The sequence below is a fragment of the Crotalus tigris genome, unplaced genomic scaffold (assembly GCF_016545835.1).
Source record: "Crotalus tigris isolate CLP2741 ecotype Arizona unplaced genomic scaffold, ASM1654583v1 scf7180000018563.1161478300:1536566, whole genome shotgun sequence".
NCBI classification, from domain to species: domain Eukaryota; kingdom Metazoa; phylum Chordata; class Lepidosauria; order Squamata; family Viperidae; genus Crotalus; species Crotalus tigris.
This window is the reverse complement of record NW_024097077.1, coordinates 1189979-1212915: the sequence shown is the minus strand read 5'-3', so window position 1 is coordinate 1212915 and position 22937 is coordinate 1189979. Positions and strand designations below refer to the sequence as shown.

The following is a 22937-nucleotide window of genomic DNA, read 5'->3' as shown; positions in this document are numbered from 1 at the left end:
ATGTGATAAATTTTCACAATAACCCCCTGGGGCTCCATAGATTTCAGCGGTACCTTAACGCAGTCAAACTATCCATGTGCCATATTGTTGTTAGGTAACCAGGAGCTAAAGAGGAGTTTGGAAAGCTTATAAACTGTGAGATTTTCAGGGATTTTCTTCTGCCACAACAGGGGGGGTGGTTTCTCAAGGCGGGGGGGGGAGGAGAGAAATTAGGGGCATTTTCTGTGCAGGTTAAAAGAGACAAAATGGCAGCCACACCCTCCAGATTGAGTGGGACAACAACCACAAAAAAGGTGGAGCTTCAAATGCTCCAACACTGAAAGTCTTCAAGAAGAGACCAGACAGCCATTTGTCTGAGATGGTAGAGGGCTTCCTTCCTGCGCAGGGGGTTGGACTAGAAGACCTCCAAGGTCCCTTCCAACTCTGCTATTCTATTCTATTCTATTCTATTCTATTCTATTCTATTCTATTCTATTCCAATGGGGGGGGGGCGGAAGGCCAACTGGGCATCTTTGAGACACACTCACAGAATCTCTGCTTGGAATGTGGATAGCAACAGGGTTCATCCAGCTAGTGAACTGGCTGGCTCTCCGGTCACACGGTGCAAAACCAGCTCAAAACCAGTTCACACCTGTGCAACCTGGCTGTGTCTTCGGGAAGGCTTTGCAAAATGATTGGCAGGGATTGTGTGGCAAGCATGTCAGCCTGGAAAGGGTTCCCTGCAGCTACGGAGTCTGAGAGGAGGCTGCTGTGATTAACTGAAGCCCATGGAAAGATGCCAGGGCTGAATTTGGCACAAGCCACCTCTAATTGTTCCCAGTACAAGCTGAGATAAATTCTTTCATGGCATTAAGTAGCATCAGTCATCACTTCAATTATCTCCGGAGACGAGTTGCAGGGAAGGCAGCCTGGGACATAAAGGGCAGCTGAAGAGATGGTCTCAGGCAGGCAAAGAGACGGTGGTGTCCTTGGAAAATACCTAAGGCCGTGTTCAGAAAAGCAAAAGAGGGGATTAGGTTACGTGCAATAACAAAGGGTTTAAAAAGAGTGACTGATAAAGGCAATTGGAGCATTCAAAAGACCGAAAAATGAGGCAATGCCAAACAAGGATCCTCTTTAGGAGTCTCGTCTTCCAATTATCCACTGGGATATAATACTACGTGAAATCAAATGGTCAAATCTGTTCAGAGTCTCCTTTTGATAAAGATGCATGGGCAATTGCATAAAGCCCCATCAGGTCTTCAAGTTAATGCCCATGGGTCCAATGCATTGAACTGACCCAAGGCAATTGTTAAATGATTCAGTCCAAAAAAAGAGATCAATCCGAATGCCGTCTAATCAAATCTTGAAAAGTGTTGGTTGCATAGCTTTCAGAACCACGTTCTCAGGGTTTTTCCTCCTATTTTATTTCACGGTGAAAGCCTAAGAAAAACCTGAACCAGAGTCCTGACACACAGAACAGAGTCATTGGGATCAAGGCTGGAATCTGCAAAGGAGAAAGCTATGGACACCTTACACGGATTACGTGATTTACTATTGGTTGTTACTGGCAGCATGATGTCTCCTATCTCATGCAGTCTTCTGCGTCTTAGTGGCTTGGTGAGCTAAGTAATTTGACAGCTGCTATTCCTTTTCCTAGCAGAATAAGAAAGCTGGAAACAGGCCGTGCGAGTTCAACGTCCAGTATTTGTTCTCTATTCTGAATGTTCTCCAGTGAAAGTCTTCCTTCACCTGTTTTCCCCACTCGCTCCCCAAGCCCCAAAGAGCCTATTCTTTTTGTTATTCTGAACCCCAATTTTAGAGGAAGGTATCAACCACAGCTATTAGGAATGACTTCAGTCGGCAAGCTCAGCCCTACTCTGGATTGCAATCAATTCGCTTTCTCCTTGGACTCCTCACCAAACAGCGGGCTACATCAGAAGTCCCACTGTTGCAGCAGAGAATGGAATCTGCATTTCTCCAAGTCTCTAGAAACAGCAGGGGCAGAAGCTGAGGAACAGCGAGTTGGCCAAGCCACACAAGAAGACAAGACTTTGAAGTGAGCCCTCCTAGCTCCAAGGACAACACGGTCTCTCCTGGAACCTGCTCAGAAGACTTCCACATCAGTTCTCTTGCTGTCCAGATAAATGTCTATGCACGGCAGGCCTTCCATTTAATGTAAAAGTATCTTTGCACTATTAAGAACATGATCTAGCCGAGGGAGACATCTAACAGTACTGTACTTATCCATGAAAATCAGAAGCATTTAGGTGAAGTGTTTAATCTTCCACATTTTGTTCCAACCATCCTAGCCAACTGTGAAGTCTCTTTCATCATACAAGTACTCTTCAAAGCATGTAAGACTGAAAAATAAGCACCTCTCTTCTTAAAGAACTGTATATTTCTTGGGAAATGTCTTTCTATTAGGCGGTTATTAAGAAAGGGGTGGAAAATTAAAACTTGCAACTCTATCATGCTTTTATTCAAATCTACAATGTCCTTGGATTAGTACAGTTGTTTCAAGCTTGGTGACTTTAAGATGTGTGGACATGCCAGCTGGGGGATTCTGAGAGTTGAAGTCTACACCTCTTTGAAAAACACTGGATTAATGTGTACGCTTTTCTTCTCCATCCTTAAATGTACAGCACTGGCTGAAAAATTAATGTAACAATGAAGAGTATTAAAGAAATTCTCAGTTAAGGACTGTTTTATTCAAATGTCTATGGAGATTCTCAGTCCTCTGGATCCTGGTTGTCCCCAGGGTGCTTTTTCAAAAGGCAACTGGACTTTCTTTGTTTTTCCTTGAAGACATTTTGCTTCTCATCCCAGAAGCTTCTTCAGTTTTGAAAAAAGCACCTTTTCAAATGTAATTGCCATTTCTTTGTGATTAAACTATATATTTCTTAGCAGGTTAACTTTATATGTTTTAGGCAGAACTACCAAAGATGGCTATGTAACACTTTGCAGATTTTTCACGTTTACTTTTGATTCTTTTGTTTTTCTGCCTTTCCTTTAAGATTAGGGAAAGATTTGCCATCTCCCCCTTCCTAAGGCTGATAGACAATGACCGGCCCCAAGGTCCCCCAGCTGGCTTCGTGACTAAGGCAGGACTAGAATTCACAGCCTCCCACTTTCTAGCCTGATGTGTCAACCTCTACACCAAACCGGCTCTCGTCCACTTTACACACAGCGGCATTTCCACTCTTAATTTTAATTGCTAGAACTTTTCATCACTGTTGCCCTTTCACACGGCCAGTTTCTAAATGCACCAAAGGCAGCGGTGAAATTTCTACCTGTAGTTTTAGCTTATAGGAATCATCAGTGCCTTGGTCACAATTTTTTATTCTTTTCTTTCATTCTTGCTTTTATGTGATATACATGAATTTTAACTGTTAAATATATTTTAATATTATTGGTGCGGTCTTGGACCATAAATTAATAAATAATAATAAAGGTCCATGCTTTGTCTTATAAAACAACTGTATGCACATCTAACCAGATCTCAGTACTAAGAGAGGCAGAATTGGGACTTTAATTTCTAGTACGTTCCTTCAATTCTTTTTCACATCACATTGACAAGTTTTAGCTTTTGTTGACAATAATTATGCTTTTTCTCCGGTTCTGTGTACTTTGTTTTGGGCTTTTCCCTTTCTTTATCAGAAATATCTGTGTTTAAAATGAAGTTTTTGTTGGGACGTACACAGCCTGGCAGGGAGAAGGGAAGTGCACAGTTAGCCCAGAGTCACTAACACTAACTGTTCCCAAGAGAAAGCTGCCAGACTGGGGAGATTCCTGTATTATAGGCAGAACATAATAAAGTAGTTAGCTTGAATCTGCCCGCCTGGGTCTGGGTCTTCACGCCTGACATTATTACTTCCTTTCTTTCACACCACACAAAACCACACAGGGACCTTCTTTCTCTCATCCTCTCCCCCGAACACCCACTTGCTGATTTGTGATAGTCCATCATTATGAAACCGCTCTACTGAATCTTGGTGACAAAACTGTCATATTTCAATGGCCTAATTTTAAGCCCATTGGGGATTTTAAGTGATTTGAAGTCTGAGAATCGAGGCAATTTGTCCCAGGGTGGTTTCTCCCTCACATCCCCAGTCTTAACAACCAAAACAAGTCACTGGAAGACCCCCACCCACTGAGTCCAGGTCTTCCAACAGCCTCACAGAATCACTGGGCAGCTAAATCTATTCTCCACTAATGAACTCAGCACAAATATTCATACAAAAATTGACACAATTTTGAAAGAGAAAGATTTTCTGACAGGCTATGATGATAGCCAGGGAAAAGTGGAAAGTCAAAACTTTGAATGACAAGGTGTCTATACGTCAACTGAATGTGGTCTTTCAGCATCATGTGATAAAGGACAAGGAAAGCTATCAGTCAGAAGGAAAAAAACAAAACAAGAGATTTTAAAGATAATCTCCTATGAATATTTGAGCTGAAGGAGTAATACGTTTGCTAGTAGTAAACCATTTTTTCTGAATGTCTGTTTATATGTAGCTTTCTATTATTTCGTTTTCATCGCTCATGCTGTGTATGCTACCGAGTCGTAACCATGTAAATAAATAAAATGGTGCCTGACAGCATGTGACTGAAGCCCTGGTCCTTTTTATGGGCATGCAACACACGTAAATAACATTTGGGGCTACACAAACGCTGCTGCGGCCACTGTCTTGAAATGCTCGAGACGCCCGCCCACAGATCCCCTCGTACGTTTCATCCGCCTGGAGGCTTTCAAAGGACGGAGGCAATTCCCGGCAGGAGGTAGGGCCAAAACTGAGAGAGGCCACAGGTCACTCAGGAACTGAGGAAGTTTATAATTATATTTTTCAACTAATCTCTATGCATGATTGCACTGTAAGGAAATATTTTGCATTCTTCCATGATTAAGTGTCCAGAAGTGGCTGAGTCAAAATCTGCATTTCTTACCTGCGGGCAAACACACCCAAGGACAAGCCCTTCATAGATTGGAACACGCCCCTCCCCCCAGCCCTCCTTTTTCCCTCACAGAAGAAAATGTAACTTCTGGTGGATTCCAGAGAGCCCAGAAGTCTTCTACGCCCCAAAGGCACCTTCGCAACTCCCTCCCTTCTTTTCATTTCTTTATTAATCCATGGTCAACGGCCAAATGACGTCACCCTCTCTTCCAACATTTCCCCACAGGCCTAGTATCCCGAGGAGTCTTCTCGGGGGGGGGGCATGCGTGGAAAGGAGGCCCACAGGGAGAATGAGGAGGACAGGTGCCTGGTCTCCTCCAGGGTCTCCTCTAGGGCGATGGAGGCGTTGTTTGCGGTGGAAATGTCCCACAGGCACCGTTCAGAGTCCAGGCTGATATCTTGTCCTTTCTTGTATATATGGGAGAGGGGTGGATGGCAGAGTTTACCACGGACTTTCCTTACCTAATCTTCTCCTTGCTTGATTTGGGACTGAAGGATGAAACTCAGAACCAGATCTTTAAGAGTCTGCTTTTAGCTAGCTCCAAGCTAATTCAGAGATGGCACAACCTATCTACCTCTATCTATCTATCTATCTATCTATCTATCTATCTATCTATCTATCTATCTATCTATCTATCTATCTATCTAATCTCTATTTATTAAATTTGTTTGCCGCTCATGTTGTCACAAGACGACTCTGGGCAGCTTACCACATTAAAATATATCCATAAAAATAAATATACTTATCCATAAGTATAAATATATAAAATCACATTAAAATTATGATAAAATAAAAATAAATTAAAATAAAATAATAAAATAAATTAAATTAAAATAATAAAATAAAATAATAAATTAAAATAAAAAATATCCCTGTCTAGGAAAAAAAACCTAAGCAGTAACAAATGCCTCCCCAGTTCTGGTGCACTTCCCGTGACTCCTTTACCTGGAACAGGCACACTGCAAAATGCAGGTATCTCTTCTGGTTGTTTATCTGCATGACAATTTCATGTGAGCAGAGAAAAGACTCCTTTTTTAAAAAAGCAGTTTCTTACTCCATTTCATATCTCCCCAGTGATACCTTCAGGACAGTCCAAAGAGAGAAAGCAGATGTCTCTGAATCTCTCTCCTATCATCTGGGACAAGGGTGGGCAACGGTGGCCCCTTTATGACCTGGCTCAGGAATTCTGGGAGTTGAAGTCCACAGGTCACAAAAGGGACACAGGTGCTCACCCCTGGTCTGGAGATGCTTCCACGTGCATTGCAGCCTCCCACCCTTTCTCTACTCATTGGGTGGGTTTGGGGGTCCCCAGACCCTTCTTTTCTGCTTATGAACCGTATCTTGGTGTCCACCCACTTCTACAACACCCTCTTTGAAAAAAGGCGCACAGCCAGCCTTCTATTTTGAGCTGTTTTACCCCCATTCTCTGGGGATTTCTCCAGAAATCCACAACTATGTGACAAAGAAAAAAGACAGGAAGGGTCTAAATTATACCTTAGTTAACACCTTTCCACACACTCGCTTTTCTCCTTGGAATCTTATTTGGGATGGAAATACAAAAGAGAAGTAAGGAAAACATTTCCACCCTCCTAACTTCTTTACTTGAATCTCACTTCAATGCTGAAGCCTTAATTCATCTTATTGTTAATCCTGGTCAGGCTCAAAGCATCAAAACAGGATTTGTGAAGCATCCAACAGGTTCATTTTTGTAGCTGCCTATGTGATTTGCCTGATTTACGGCATACTTTGCAGTTACTCTTTGCAGCGATTCAGCTAATGAAATCCTGATGAGACTATGAACACTGAATGCTCCCAAGCAGACGTTTTAATAAGGGATCTTGTCTCGTGCAGCCATCCTAGTTGAAAGACTCAGGCCAACATTCGGGAAATCCCATCCAAGACTCGATCTACTCTAAGAACAATCTAAAAATAATCCAAGATTATCTAATATCTAATCCAAGAAGAATTTTATCCAGCTCAGAGCAGTTCAGAGGCAGTCCACTTTAACTCTTGAGACTTAGGAAAACAGAGATCGATTCTCATAGCACCTCACAAGAGAAAACTAAGCATAAATGAACTATTTGCTGGAATCGCATGAAATTTGCAAGGAAAACAAATGTTTATGAAAATGCCCCAATTTCTTAGAAATATTCACCTTTACGTTTTTTTTTAAAAAAAAGTCTGCAATGTTGCTTTTTGTCCAAATGTGATTGAATCTGCAGAGTTATCATCACTGTCCCCATGGCAGCAACAAGCCGTGCCAAATTTCAGGAGAGGCCAAAAGCAATGTTTTTATGTGTATGTTTGTTTGTGTATGTGTGGTCTGTGTGCATGTGCGTGTGCATGCACATGTGCAAAAGAAAGAAATTATACATGGGATCTACTGATGGATCTTTCTGAATGTCTCTTTCAAGGGCACAGGCAGAAATACAACAGATTAACTTAATTAATTACTTATTTGTAACTTTTAAAAACAAATCCTAGGCTAGAACAAGTTGACTAACCAATACTACATCCAAGCCATCTTCAGCTCATGACTGTGGATTCAGGCTGAGAGGTGGGCAACAAAGCAGCCATTTAATAATTATCTCTAACTCACAACAGCATCGTTAATAATGGTCCACTTGCTGCTGCTGAGAACCTAACACACATCCACCACTTTTTAAATTATTTGTTGAGCTGGATATGACAAGGAGTTGAGGCGTGGATCGAATATACTTCTATCTCACATCTCTGCAATTGCATCTGGCCACATGCACAGACCCACTGTGTGGTTCCTGGATCCAAGCTCCCTGTTTTGCAGGCCTTCTGGCCTCAACTAATCTACTGAAACTCCATCTTTTTGTAGGCATGTTGGAAAAGGGACAAGGCTCTGATCATGCCATCGTGGCACCATCTTGACTTTTTGAACCTCCACTCCCAAACTGTTCCTTTTCTCTCCCCCCCCCCTTCTCTTTCAGTATTTCCAACTCAGTCAAATTTAGATTGTTGGGATTTCTCAGTTATCGCTAAATAAAGAAATACCGATTTGCGTTGCCTGTGAATTCCTAAGCCCGCCGATCATAATACTCCAGTAACAGAGGAAAGAAAACTCCTTCCTGGCTTTAGGTTCACATGTGCAAGAAAAGTCAGATTTGCATTTTGTAGAAGATAAGGATAAAACGGAGCACTTGTTCCTCATTCCGAGGCAAGTGGCGTGGAGAGCGCGGGAGTAAGGCAGGAGGCCACGTCCATAACCAAAGAAAACAGCGCATTGGAGCAGTGGGCTTAGACAGCGCCCGTCCTTCGTAGACTTTATGAGTTAGGTTACCCCTCTTGCTGTGCAACATTAATGCACAACGTTATAGGCAGAATAAAAAGTGTTCTGTGCAACTGTGACCATTCAGAGGCGTCTGGGTCGTGCACAAGAAATAAGCTGAGCTCTGATTGCAACCTGCAGTCACGTATCTCAATTTTTGTAGCCCACGTTCCGTGGACATTCCTGCAAACATCCGTTAATATTCATCCAACATTTAATTTTTCACCTCTCCAGGAAGGCTACACTAAATTCCTTTTATACAGGTGGTCCTCCACAATCAAGGCCAAAATTGCTGTTGCTAAGGGACAGATTTGTTAGGTGAATTTTATTCCATTTTATGACCTTTCTTGCCACAGTTGTTAAGTGAATCACTGCAGTGGTTAAAATAGTGACACGACTGTTAAATGAATCTGCCTTCCTCCCTACTGATTTTGCTTGTCTGAAGGTCGTAAAAAAGAACCACATGACCCCGGGATACCGCAACAGTCATAAATGCGAGTCAGTGGCCAAGGGCCTGGATTTTGATCACATGACCTGCAACTGGATCACTGACACTGCAATGGTCGTAAGTGTGAAAAATGGTTGTAAGTCATTTTTTTCCAGTGCCGTTGTAACTTCAAAGGGCCACTAAAGGGACGCTTGAGAGTCTGCCTGTGTCCACAGGAGCTGCCCCCTCCCAGGGCCTGGCGATCCCCACTTCCAGCCGCTTCTCAAAAACAAAGTCAGAGGGGGAAGTCAGATTCGCTTCCTGGTTGACTCACTTAACGACTGCAGTGATTCGCTTAACAACCAAAGCAAAAAGCTCATAAATTGGGTGCGACTCACTTCACCGTAGCCTTGCTTAGCGACAGAACCTCTGGTCCCAGTTACAGTCTGTACTCTTTCTCCTCCTTTCCCAGAACAACAGCCCTGTGAGGTCAGCTGGGCTGAGACGAGGGCGTTATTCCAAGGCCCCCCCCCGAGGGATTTCTGTGAGGGAGAGCGCTTTCAAGCCTGGGACCCCCCCCACCCGCAGGGCTAGGCCAAGCCTCCACCACTGCACACACACACCCCCCCCCCCGGTCTTATAAGAAGCTGGGCTTTCAAATTTAGGAGGAATTATCCTACTCATAAGCCAGTGTACAGTAACAATAAGTGAAAAAAAACCACTCCCAAAGAAAATATATTATTACACCCTCATTTATTACTCAAAAATCACACATTACCTTTCTTGTGTAGATTAAAAAAATAAAAATCAGAATGACTAGAAAAAAATACAAACAAAAGCAAACCCATTCAGGTTTTCTGTCTAACAGCTGGGGAAGCCTGCGTTTCCTTTTTAGAAAACTGCATTTCTCTCTGAAAAAGACCCTGAAAAGAAACAGGGAATCTCTGCCAAGTTTTAATCTTCAAAGGTTGCCATTAGTTAACCAGGAAAAGTACAGTTGCCCACAACACACATATACACACATACACCACAGGTTCAGTAGGGTACTTTCCATTAGGCATGGAAATAATGTACGAGGAATCTGGGCCAGAGAATTGCATCAGTTTTCAGAATGGAATCGTGTACTGTGTAAAAATATATGGCATTAATCCAATCACTCTTGCTGGAGTGTTTATATTCAGTGCAATGGAAAGGTTACATACATCTCATAAATGTTCGTAAAATTAAGTCTGGATAAACAGATCATACCAAATAAGCCTCGTGTTTCTAAGGTCGCATAATTAAACCCGGAAAATATTAAGCCTATATTTTACTTTCCAGATGAAATCTATGATTTTATGGCTGCAATTCTGATCTGCAAAAAAAAAAAAAAGCCCTTTCTGGATATGAAGGACTTGTGTTTAAATGAACCTGGCTATGAGAAACCAATAACTTCCTTAGCCTACATGTGTCCATGCTACCCGTAACTAATTCAATCATTGACATTTATATGCCACAAAAAATGGCTGTCCGGTCAGGCCACACTTTAAGTCCTGTGTCCAGTTCTGGACATCACTGTTTAAGAAGGAACCAGCGGAATTGGGACAGATCCAGAGAAAGGAACAAGGGTCAGGGGGCTAGAAAACAAATCCTATGAAGAAGACTCTCTCTCTCTCTCTCTCTCTCTCTCTCTCTCTCTCTCTCTCTCTCTCTCTCTCTCTCTCACACACACACACACACACACACACACACACAAACAGGGGGGTGGTTTCAACTTGTAGGATGTGGAATAATGGGTTTAGGGTGCAAAGAAACTGGATTCTGGCTGATTTGGGGAACCAAAACTCCCTAGCAGAAATATTCAACGTTAGACTCAATCACACAAAGAAATAATCTTTCAGGCATCTTTGATAAATACCCTGTTCCTACTTTTCAAAAGCCACTTTTTTGCCTATGAATGACCAGATTTCATCTTGAAGGAATGGATCTGACAAATAGCAAAACGACGTCATCTCATTTTTGTGCTTTCTACTTGCCGGATGTAATATTATCGCGATGAACAAGTTTCAAATCTCTTTATAATCTCCAGATTTGCCCACTTCTAAGGATGAGTCTTTTTAAAATAAATAAATAATAAATAAATAAAGTTTTTTCATATCTATTTTGAAAAAGTTCATTAATTGCAAAGAACCTATGTCCACTAACCAGTTGAAAGCACCATTGGCTCCAACTGAGATGCAGTATATTTAAGGGCGATTTATTTTGACGGGAGACGTTTAAGCCCAGGGACGCAAGCGTAGGCGGTCACTCACAGAACATGCCCCCCTCGGGGCATTTACGGACAACCCGCAAGATTCCCGAGGGCCTTTGCTCCGACTGAGAGAGACGTTACACAAGGGCGTAGGAGTGAACTAACCAGAACCGAGTAAAAAATGATTAGTATTTAAACGGCTCATTATAAAAGCCATTCTCGTATCCATACCTCAAAAACGCGCGAATTGCGTTCGGTGCCGATTTTTAAGGAAACTTGGAAACTTGACCTAGGCGAGCTAACCCCGCGGAACGGAGCCGGGCAGAAGAGACGCCTTAGCCTCCCTCCTCCTCCGCCCGCCCCCCCCCTCGGCGTCCCACCGGGCGGGATCCAGACGGGGCAGGTGAAGCGGCGCCGCCCCAGAGACGCGGCCTCCCTCCCCGGGTCCGCCCGGAGTAGAAGCGGCCTTGGGGCGGTTATTCCGCTTCGGGAGCTCTTTTGCCTTCGGACCGTATAATTATGTCACACGGCAGGGAAAGCCGCCAGCCTCTGGGCTGCGGTCGGCAGCACTTTGGTTTCAAGACCCGCAGCTATTTATAGCGGGGAGACCGGGGGAGGCGGGGAGGCGGGCGGGCGGGCCCCGTCCTCCCCTTCCTCGGGGAAACGGGGGCCGGGGGCTCCTGTCCAGATTCATTCCCCCCCCCGGGCCCTACGGAGGCCGCCAGCGCCGGGGAGAGGCGGCGTCGGGGGCGTCGGGGGCGCCGGCTGCACGGAGCCCGCCGCTACCCGGGCCGAGCCCGGCGCGGGTCCCGGACGGCCGCTCCTCCTCCGAGGCCGGGCCGCTTCCTTAGCGCGAAGGCGGGGAAGGAGGCGCGGCCGGGAGGGGCGCGGCGGGCGGACCCGAGCCGAGAACCGGCGCCCTGGCCGGCGGGGGGGAAGCGAGCGGCCCGCCGAGGCTCCGGGCTCCCCGGCCGAGCTCCGCCGGCGCCGGGAAGGCTGCCGCGACGGTACCCCGGCAGCCCCGGCCCGGGGGGCCCCTCCGCCCCCCACCTTCCGCCCTCCGGGCCGGGCGGGAACCCCCGCGCGCCACCTGCTAAGCCGGCCGCCCCGCGGGTTCGCCTCCCCGCGCGGCCGGCCGCGGGCGAGTCCGGCAGAGACCCGGACTGCGGGTCGCCCGGAAGCCGTTGGGGAAGCTTTGCGGGAAGCCCGCCTCCCCGAGGCCAGCCGGGCCGGTCCCCACCCGGAGCGCCCGCTCCTCTCCGGGAGCCTCGACGGAGCCCGCCGACAGCCCGACGCCCGGAAGCCCTCCGCTCCAGGGGGAGCCCGTCCACCTGCCCGCAGCGCCGCTGCCCCCGCCGCCCCTCCCCGCCCGAGGCGCACTAAGCAGCGGATCCCCCGGCCAACCCCCCCCGCCCCCTCCGCGCCCGCCACTCACAGGCAGCTGCCGCTGGTCAGCAGGAGGAAGAGCTGCGGGTAACCGACGGCCAGGCGGCGGCGGCGGCGGCGAAGGGCCAGCAGGAGCATCGTGGGGCGGCCGGGCGCCGGCGGAGTCTTCCTCGGCCCGGAGCGCCCGCCGGCGGGCTCTGAGCCGCCGCCCCCTCCGCCTCCTCCTCCTCCGGGAGGCGGGCGAGGAGCGGCGCGCTGGCCTCGGGCGGGCGGACCGGGCGGCGGGGCCGCCTCTAGGGCCTGGCCGGGAGCTGCCGGGCCCCCGCCGCCTGCGGCATCTGCCTGGCTTCTCCCGGGGAGGCGTCCCCGCCGCTCGCCTCCCCTCTCGGGCCGCGGCTGTCATTGGGCGAGCCAGCCCCCCCCACCACCCCCCACCCCCCGCCGGCCCTGAGCCGGAGTGGCCGGGCCGGGCGCGCAGCTGAAGCGCGGGGAGCCGGTGGAGCGGTGCCTCCCCCCCCCCCAGTCGCCGCGCCCGAAGCCCGGCTGGAGGGAGGGGCCGGGCGAGCCCCGCGCAGGAACCGAGCTTCCCCGGGCCGTGGGAAGGCGGCCGCCTGGCCGCCCCGACGCCGACGCCGCCCCCGCCTGTGTGAGGCGAGCAGAGCCCCCCGCAGAAGCCCCCGGGGCGCCTCCTCGGGTTCCAGGGTGCGCGCGGGCCTTTGCCCCCCCATAGCCCTCCCCGCCCGAAGCAGCCTCCAAAAGGAAGAGGGGCCGTCTGGGCGGCTTCCGCGCCTTCCTCCCAGGCGGCCGCCCGGACGGTCCCGGCCCAGCGGGCGGGGGCTCCGTCCCGCAGAAGCCCCCCGACGGCGCTCCAGGGCGGACGACGCGGGCTTTCCGAGGGGAAGATCCGTCTCGGAGGAGGGGGAGGAGGGGCGAAGCGGCCGTAGCGTTGCTCTGCCCCCGGGGGCCCCGGAGCCTGGCCCCCGAGGCCAGAGCCGGAGATCTCCCGATCGGATCGGATCACAACAGATCCGAGAGAAACCAGCCTTCGCTCCCGGGAAAGCCCGGCGCCCACCGGCTACGGCCGCTTTCTCGGGCGCTCCCTCCCCCCTCGAGGCGGCCGGGCCGGGTCTACCTGGCGCAGGTGAGGCCCGCGCAAATGCGCCGCCCCGGACCTTTTCCGTCCAACGAGGGGGGGTCTTTCCGAGCAAAATACCCCCCAGAAGCTTGCAAAAAAGGAACGCGAAGTGGGGGCGAAGGGGGGGAGGGGGGAAGGCCCTCCCCGTCCACCGGGAGCCGGAAGCTGGCATCAGTTCGCCCGGCCGCAGCCCAGACCCTCCGCTTCGCCCTCCCCCGCCCTCCCCAAGCAGCGGGGCAGACTAGCGGGCCCAGAAAGCGCCCGCTTGGAACGTCCACACGTGTCCTTTTCAAGGCAGCCGGACTCTGGAGGTGGGCCACTCGAGAGAAAGGAGGTCTGGCGGAAAAGTTCGCGCCCAATGCCTCTCCTCCTGCCCCGCGTTTCCCGCCGGAGCCCGCCGCGTGCCGAGCGCCCTCGCGCCGCTTCTCCGGACTCTCCGCCCAGCAGCAGGCAATGCTGGAGCGGAGGAGCGACTCTTTTCCGACGTGCGGGTCTGAGCGATGTCCGTAAGGACCCCAGCCGAAGGGGAGGAACGCAGACCCGGGGCCGGGAGGTGCGTTTGGAAGGTCGCTTGTCTTCCGACCGCATCTCTGCTTTAGCTTTTGGTTTAGTTCTCCCCCAAAAAAAACTGGCCGCGTTCACACGATTAGGTCGGCGAAACCCGCTCTCTGTAGCCTGACCTGAATCTAAACCTAAATTACCGGAGCTGACCTCGGTCGGGGTTAGGAAGCGGCAGAACGCGGACCCATCCCGCGACCCGGCCCCTTAAGTCGTTCTACCGTCCCGTGCGTCGTCTGAATCGAGAAAAGGGGTTCAGACGAAAGCCGAGGCTGGTCTACGCGAAAATCACATTTATTCTACGGCCACGCCGTAATAGATGGACGCAGCTCCGGAGCCCGCCCGGCCGCAACGCCCGGCTCTCCGCTCAGCGCGCCCGACGGAACCGGGGCCCGGCCCCGCGCCTCGTGTGAAGGCGCCCGCGAGTCTTTCCGGGGCTCTGCTTCGGAGGGAAGGAGCGTTTTCCCGCATCGTCCCCCGGAAGCGAGGGCGAGGGAAATCCGCCTTCCCGAGTGATGAATCGCACCCGACTGTACGATTTTGTTTCGCTTAAGTCTTGATGGGAAACGGCCTCCAGCTCGTTCCCCGCAGGGCCCGCCTGGGGTGCGGGAGGAGCTGCCCCTCCTTCGGGGACCGCTCGGGCCGCTTTCATGACGATTTCGATTTGTTTTCAATCTATTCACTGTAAGCCGCCCAGAAGCATCTGGGCGAGACGGGCGGTTGGTAAACGAATACAGAAACGTGTCGCCCTTCCTTTTATGGACGCGCTTCTCCCACGAGGCGCCGGGGCCTTCGGAGGAATCCTTTGCGAACCGAGGCTTTGAAAGCCGGGGCTTCTCTCCCAAGACCGGAGCCCCTGCAATGAACGCGCCCCCCCCCCCGTCATTCCCAGCCAGCGCCGGACTTTGGCTCAATTGCGCAGCCGTCTTCCCCCGAATCGGGCGGGCCCTCCAGTTGCGGACTTCTTGGGGGGGGGAGCAGCCACTCGCTTAGTCCTTCCCGACGGCGTAAGGCCGATCTAACGGGACCCGTCCACGTGGGCCCCGCGAGGAAATTCCGCGGGTGCGGCGGGGCCTCGGCCGAGGGAGCGGGGGTCTCGCGTGCCGGGGTGGGCCTTTGGGAGCTGCAGAACACCCCCCCCCAGGACCGCCTGGCTTGCGGGGAAGGGCAGGAGACGGCGGACGGTCTGGCTGCTCCAGGCCCCGCGCGGAAGCCTCCCGGCTCGGCCTTGAGCGACCCGGCCTGGGAAACCTGCTCTAAGGCCCCGCCGTCGCGGATCCGGCGCGGGGTTGCCTTTCCGCGGAGGAAGAAGCTTCGGGCCCGCTTCTTTCTCCGCGGAAGACGACGCGCCCCTCCGAAGCTGGCCGTCACCTGCCAGGGACCCCCCCCGCAAGGAACCCCCTCCCCTCCTCCTGCCTTTCCCCAGCAGGGGCTTCCCGGGCTGCGCCCGTCTTTACTGGCCTCCTTCCGCCAGGGTGGCTTTTCCGATGTCCGAGTCGGGCTGGGGAAAGGGGGAGCGCCGGCTCCTTTTGCCCTGAGACAGGGTGGGAGGCCACCGGGAGATCCCGAGGGGGCAGGCGAAGTTCAAACCCGTTCCGGAAAAAGGCGGGGGCGAACCCCTTGCTCCTTTCAATCGGATCGATATCGCATCTTTCGGATCGGGATCTTGATCCCGGTTGGCGCGGTCCCTCCCCCGATTTTGCCTGTGACCAACCGCCTGTGGGGAAGGCCCGGCTGAGGGGGGGGCGGCTGGTCCCAGCTCAGGGCAGCTCAACGGCGCGGAGATGCGAGAGACCTTACAGGCATCGGCTTGAGAGGAGGGGGGGCAGAGAGGGAGGGAGGCTACTTATTCTTGATTTATTAATTTAAATGGCTTCCCCACTTCACTCCCAGCTGACTGCGGGCGGCTTCCCGTATGAGAAACAACATTAACGTCCACAACTGAAAGCCCTCCAGAAGCCAAGCTAGCCAGACGGACGGAGGGACCGAAGACGGAGGAGCAGATGGGCCGGCAGCCCGACCCCCCTGCAAGCAGCGAAGAGAGCCGCCTGCACGGGCTCTAAGGGAGCCGCTCCCAGCCTCCCTCCGAGGGGCTCCTTCAGACGGCCGGCGGGCGGGCGGACGGACGTGCCGGCCCTCGCCGGGACAAAACATTCCGGGCCGCACCGTCTCCCCCGTTGCCGCCGCCGGGAAGGGGCGCGCGGGAGGGCGGGGAGAGCGGCGTCCGGCCTGGAGCCAACGCGGGAAGGGTCCCGCCCGGCTGCGGAAGGGATGCTCCAGCCCCGGACTTGCCCAGTCGCCCGGCCGGTGCTTGGCGGCCGATCCCTCGGCGGCGATCGCCTGGGATCGCTTCCTTCCAGCTGTCCTTCCGGGGAGCACCGTAGAAAAATGATTCCCCCCCCCTGCGTCCTTCGCTCCTATTGCAACACACCGCTTCACAACTCACAACGCCAGGCTCCGCCGTCTAAAAACCTCAGGGCTCTCTCGAGGATCCGCAGAACCCCCGCAGCTCTGGAAGCCCCGCCCCCTCCCTGCGCTAGATCCAGGAGCCAGCTGGATCGCTCTCCTCCGACCTTTTACGCGTCAGTGACCCCGGAAAAGGAGTTTAGTGGTTTAAGATCTCGGTTTCGCCTCTTTAAGGCTAGAATGCCAGGGGGCCCCCAAGGGCAGGGGTCTCCTTTGCACACTTGTGGCCGCCATCTTGACTGCTTTGACTGCCCTCCCTCTCTTCCCCCCCCCCAGACATCCCTGGCAATTCAGAAAAAGGTGGAAACACATTTAATCCTAGATTGCTTTGTTTTTTTAAAAAAGTTGGGTTTTACCCAATCAGAGGGGACAGACACAAACAGAGAAATCATTGTGCAAAACAGATAATGGAGCAGTTTTGAGAAGTAGCTTCTCAAAACAAACGGAGAGATCTGATCACCCTTCACCTCTGCCTGTGCAGGAGGGAGAAGAAGAGAAACCCAAAAAACGAAAAAGCAAAACTCAGTTCACAGAAGACAGGAAAAGACCCGGAGCAGAGCTTCTCGGCCTCAGAAACATTCACCCTTGTGGGCTTCACCTTCCTGCCGACTGGGGGATTCTGGGAGTTGAAGCTGCCAAGGTTGGGAAACCTGGCAGAGACCAGCTCTGAGCACAGACACCTTCCGGCTCTTGCTGAACCTGCCCTGAGAAGGTTGGGATCCGCCTGCTACGTGCCACAGGCTGAGCCCAAGCCTCTCGCCCCGGGTGCGCCTGGCAGCTGCCGTGACAGGAGGAGCAGAGGGACGCCAACCTGTGCTGGGGTCTGGTGAGCCAAATGCACACGGGACGACAACAAAGACCTCTGTAGCTTTCAGATACAACCTCAGTAATAAAACCTTCATTGCTTGATTAATTGCCCCAGGAACGGTTGGGTACCACCAGGGATCTTTTGGTCTGGAAAGGGGTCTGGATCCTTTGGGGAGTCAGTCTCACGCGGTAAATGTGGATCTCCAGCAGCAGGTCGCCCACAAAGACTCACAGGCCGAGCCAGCCGTGTGTGTCCAGGGCACCCTGTCCTTAAGACTGCCGTGCGCACCTGAACACAACACACACCCGGACAAAAAGGGAAGCCGCCCCGAGTGGAAATCTTCAGTTCATACATCAAGGCTGATTAACGCACCCACAAACTGGGCGAGTCACCAGATACACAAACAAAAGGAAGGGGGGGGTCCATTTATAGGTAGTCCTCAACTTATGACCAGAATTTACATGGCTAAGTGAGGTTTTGCCCCATTTTAGGACTTTCCTTGCTGCATTTGTTAAGTGAATCACTGCAGTGATTGTTAGTAACACGGTCGTTAAGCGAATCCGGCCACCCCATTGACTTTGCTTGGCAGAAGGTCACAAAAGGGGATCGGGTGACCCCCCCGGGATGCTGCGACCGTCATAAATATGAGACAACTGGCAATCGTCTGAATGTAGATCACATGACCATGAACAGGCGGCCACAGTCATAAGTGTGAAAAATGGCCATAAGTGCCATTGTAACTTCAAACGGTCACTAAACGAACTGTTGTAAAGGGGAGACTACCTGTGCTTCCCTATTCCTCCGAGCAGCCATCCGTGAGTGTTATTGCGTCAGGCCTGCCCTGGTCGGGCAGTTTGCCTTATTTCTTGGTGTTTTTTTTACGACCTTTTTGCCACGGATGTTAACCGAAACAGCAGCCGTTAATCGGAATGTATTCGGCCGCATAATGTGTCGCTATTGATGTCCGTCTTGGGGGCTCAACCCTCCTTCAGAAAGGGCGCTGGGCCCGTGCTCAGTGCCCGTGTGGGAAGAAGAGGCTCAGGGCCCCAGCCTTGATGACTGGCTGGCTGGGGAATTCTGGGAGTTGAAGTTCACAAGCTTGGGAGACCTTGCACTACGGGGTGCGTTGTGGGCTCTCATGGTGTTTATGGAATTGTGGGGTGCGTTATTTTGACTGTTTTAATTTTGCCAGCTCTCTTCTGACCCCAGGTGCTGCCAGCCCCGAGGGGAGAGTCGGCCTTGCTGCCGGTATTTCCATGCGGCTGTGGGGGCAGCTCACTTGGTTTCAAGTCCCACTCCACCCTCCAGCCTTCCTCTGCATTTGCACGCCTGGTCTGGAGAAGCGCTTGGGTGAAAAGGCAAAAGCACAGAGCATCTCCACAACTGTGTCGTGCGAGTGCGGCAGCTGCATGGGTGGCTAAACACAGTGGTGGAAGCACTGCCCACCTTTGCCCAACCCTGGGTTAGGGAGAGCGGCTGGTGACTGTTTTGCCCCCTGGAAGGGCAAGGGGTGTGTCGGGGGTAGGTGGGTGGGGGGGGGGGAGAAGGGTGACTAAAGCAGAACCGTGATGTTGTGATGGAAGCATAATTGGGGGCATCACCAAGAGTCCTGATGGCGCAGTGGTTAGAGTGCAGCATTATTGCAGGCTGACTCTGCCCACTGCCAACAGTTCGATCCTGACCAGGTCAAGGTTGACTCAGCCTTCTGTCTTCTGAGGTCAGTAAAAGGAGGACCCGGATTGTTGGGGGGCAACAGGCTGACTCTGTAAACCGCCTAGAGGGGGCTGTAGAAGCCCTGTGAAGTGGTACAGGTACTCTTCCACTTACAACAGATCATTTAGTGACTGTTCAAAGTTACAACAGCACTGAAAAAAGTGACTTATAACTATTTCAGCGTCCCTGTGGTCACGTGATCAAAATTTGGCATGTATTTATGATGGCATGTATTTATGATGATTGCAGTGTCCGTGGGGGTCACGTGATCCCCCCTTCCAACAAAGTCCATGGGGAAGCCAGATTCACTTAACAACCGTGTTACAGACTTAGCAACTGCAATGATTCCCTTAACAACTGTGGTGGGAAAGGTCGTAAAATGGGGAAAGATTCACTTAGCAAAAGTTTCACTTAGTCACAAAAGTCTTGGACTCAACTGCGGTCGTAACGCGAGGACTTCTTGTATGAACGTCCAGGTGCTCCTGCTCTGGCGCTCAGAGACCCTGGGCCGGCCGGACGGGGCTCCCCTGCCGCTTGCTTAATCCCCTTCCGGAGAGTCCAGCGGGCCGTGCAGGGGGCCTGGGCAGAGGTGAGGCCTGGGGGAAGAAGCGACAGAGCGAAGGGGCTCCCCTCTCGCTGTCCTTCCTAAACTAGTCCCGGGTTCGAAGGGTGCGGCCAGGGATTGTGAGGATGTGGTCAGGGCAGCAACCCTTGCACGCTTATTCACTCTCGCCTCTCCTCCGAGACCGGGAAGGGAACCAGGCCATCTTTGGCCGCCTGGAAGTTTTGGGTGAGCAATTTTAGGAAGGGGGGGGGAGCTCCAAGCCAGGCAGAGTTTCTGCAGGGGGGGGTCCACAAAGTCAGGTTGTTGGCCAGAACACGACCAAAGCATCCCCCACCATTGAAACACACCTAGGCAGAACTTCGGTTACACCACTGTGTCCGCCATCTTGCCTTTTTTGACCTTGTTCTGCAGAGCCCCCTCGCGGGTGAGGCTGGAATAAGGCAGGCATTATCACTTTCCCAGCAGTTGGCAGCCGGGCCGGGGAGCGGGGGGGGGGTCGTCGGTTGTCAAACAGCCCCTGCAGCCTCCCGGGTCCCTGGATGTCGGGGGGGGGAGGACACCCACCTAATCCCCCGCCTGCCAAAAAGGGGCTGCGGGGGGGGGAGCGGAGGAGGAGGAGGAGATCTCCGGCGCTCTGCAGGTAGGAACTCGGCTGCCGCGAAGGAATGTGGAAATTCAACTAAGGCGGGCAGGCGAGTGCGCCGAGCCAGCTGGCGAGGGCGCGGGGAAGGGGAAGAGGGAGCCAACGGCGGCCCGCGCCACTCCGGGCGCCAGAGGCCGAAGCGGCGGCAGCCCTCCGCTCCGGGCCAGGGCGGCTTCCCGGGGACCACCGCTCGCCCAGGGCCGCCCTGCAGGCTGCAGCCGGGCGAGGCGCTCGGCTGGTCGCGCCTTCCCGGCAGGGCGTCTGCCCCCCCCGCCCCCACCGCTTCGGCAGGTTGACTGGGAGGCGCTCGGGTGGCGCGGCCCCCCCTCCGTTCCCCAAGGCAGCCCAGGGGCGCCCGCGGAGCCCGGGAGGGGCTGACGGGATCCGCGACCCCCGGGGCGCACCTGCCGCCGGACGACCGGCTGAGCCACCGGGACCCCCGGCCCAGCCGCCCCCGCCGCCTTCCGCGGGGGCTGCGGCGTGGGCGCCTCTCCCGGCCCCTCCGCTCGGACGGGAGGCGCGCCGCGGCCGGTTTCCACGGGGGGCGGCGGGGGTCGCCTCGCCTCGCCAGGGGGCTCCGGAGCGCGTCTCCTCGGAAGGCAGAGACGCCGCCGACCGCCCGGCTCGCTCTGGCCGGGAAGCCGCGATTCCCCGCCCGCTCGCGGGGCCCTGCCCTCGCGGGGCTCCGGCCGGACTTTCCGCCCGGGAAGCCTCGTGGCCGAGGGGCGACGTTCCCGCGGCGCCCGGCGCCCTCGCGGGAGAGGGAAGCGGAGCGGCCGGATCGCGCGCAAAGCTGGAGCTCCGAAGCGGCCCGCCGTCCCTGTCCGCCCCGGGGCCGCCTCCCCCCCCTCCCCCCGGCCGCCTTTCTTCCGAAGCGCCTCCCGCCGCTTCCGGGGGGATCGGAGCCTTCAGGGTCCCGTCAGGTGTTAGGAAGCCGCGCGACGCCGCCTTCCCGGAACGTCTCCCGGCCCCTCCGGGGAGCCCGGCGGAGCCGCTCCTGGGCGCGGGCAGGTCCCCCCCCCGCCGCTCCCTTCCCCGGGGGCGACCCTCCCTCGCCCCCCAAGCCGGGCCGGACTCCCGGAGCCCCCCGCTCCCTTCTCCGCCGCCCCCCACCCAGCGCCGGGCGCCCGGGCTGCGGAGCCCGCCGGGGACTCACCCGAGTTTGACGTAGAGGACCCCGAAGCAGAGGAAGACGTAGAAGATCCACCGGCGGGAGTTTCTGTGCATGTTCCAGGAGGGCGGGGGGCCACACCGACCGGAATCGCGCGGCGGCCTCGGCCGATTAAATGCCGGCCAGGCGTCTCTGGGGAGCGGCTGCCCCGGGGGAGCCGAGCGGGAGCCCCGCAGCCTCCGCGCAGCGCCGGCCGGGCCCGACCATGCCGCCCCCTCCCGAGCCGAGGCGGACGCCCCAAGTCGGGGCCGGCGGGCTGGGCTGGGCTGGGCGGGCGGGCGGGCGGCGGCTCTGCAGGTAACGCAGCGCGCCTCTCGCGACCTGCAGCGCCAGGTAGGAAGCGCGCGCCCGCGCCCCGCCTCGCCCCCGCGCGCCCCCTCCGCCCGCCGACACACCTCGCCCGCTCGCTCCCGTCCCTCCCGGGAGAGCTGCTCCGCCGGCGCTCGGCGTCCCAGGCCCGGGGGGGGGCGGCTCGGAACCAGCCCAGCCCCCCCCCGCGCCGCGCCCCTTTCCCCCTGCGGCCCCCCCTCGCGGGGCCGGAGCTCCGAGCGGAGAGCCGGAGCGCGATGGATGGATGGATCGGCTCCCTCGATACGGGGCGCCCCCCCCCCCGTCCCGTCGGTGACTCTGGGCTCCTCGCGCAGTTAAAACCACCGAAAGCCAATCCAGCAAACACGCAGAAAAGTAGCAGCGGCGGCAGCGATTAAAGAAATTGCAGCCCTGAACCTCGTCTCCGGGAGAGGATTCTCCATATCTGCAAAAAGATCCTCAGGGCCACCGAGTTTCAGACCACCTTGCCTAGCCTTAGGCTGGCTGTCTCCCCTCCCCCCCCCCCACCCGTAAACTTGCTCACGAGGAAGTGGCCAAAGGTTCAGGCATAATATTAGGGGGATGGGTAGGAGTTGATAAATTAATTGCATTTGCTTATTTCTTGTTGATTTCGTGAGTTATATGTTTATAGAGAATCGCATGAGACAAGCCCGCTTAAATAACCAGGATTTGTGTCCCAAGTAGCTGTTATAAAGTACCACATTTCGTATTTGTATCCAGACTGCATCTTTGGAGGGGGGAGGGCAGCGCTCCATGGTTTCCATAGCTATGGTTCAATAAGCCAGAGCTGGCCAAAAATAAGCCATAGATCATGGTTTACAACCAATGAGTTGTAAACCAGATTCATAGTTAATATGTTTGGAAATCCAACTTTTCCAACAGCAACTTATTGTTCAACAAGCCATGGTTTAGCATGGTATTTATACTCAGACAAGCAAAAGCAAATCTCATTGTGGTTTAGCTAACAGCCTCTAACTAAGCCAGCTTCCTTTTTGAAAGCAGATGGGGAGAATTGGAAAGCCTGCATTTAGAACAGCTGAGGTGATATCAGTTCTAAAAAGGGGTTTACACCTCCTGGTTAACCAGAGCCTTTTTTAAAAAAATCAACCAAAAGGTCTTTCCTGGAATATTGCCATCTAATAAATTAATGGACTAAGCCAGTGTTTCTCAACCTTGACAATTTTAAGGCATGTGGACTTCAACTCCCAGAATTCCACAGCCAGCATTGCTGGCTGTGGAATTCTGGGAGTTGAAGTCCACATGCCTTAAAAT

The 22937-nt window shown here is 53.9% G+C and overlaps 1 protein-coding gene across 3 annotated transcripts in view; it reads right to left on the bottom strand.

Annotated features, from left to right (window-relative positions):
* The window catches only part of WNT7B (Wnt family member 7B), an 86870-nt gene extending 65265 nt beyond the window's left edge, over positions 1 to 21605 (bottom strand). For 2 of the 3 annotated variants that reach the window (XR_005558041.1, XM_039354607.1), the window contains exon 1: positions 12326 to 12489. Coding sequence is in view for 2 of the 3 variants with exons in the window: in XM_039354607.1 (XP_039210541.1) it covers positions 12326 to 12414 (89 nt within the window). In the remaining variant the exon portion in view is untranslated. Of the gene's footprint in view, positions 1 to 12325; positions 12490 to 21320 lie in introns of those variants that run through there. The other variant, XM_039354608.1, reaches the window with a different exon arrangement.
* Between the last annotated feature and the right edge of the window lie 1332 nt (positions 21606 to 22937).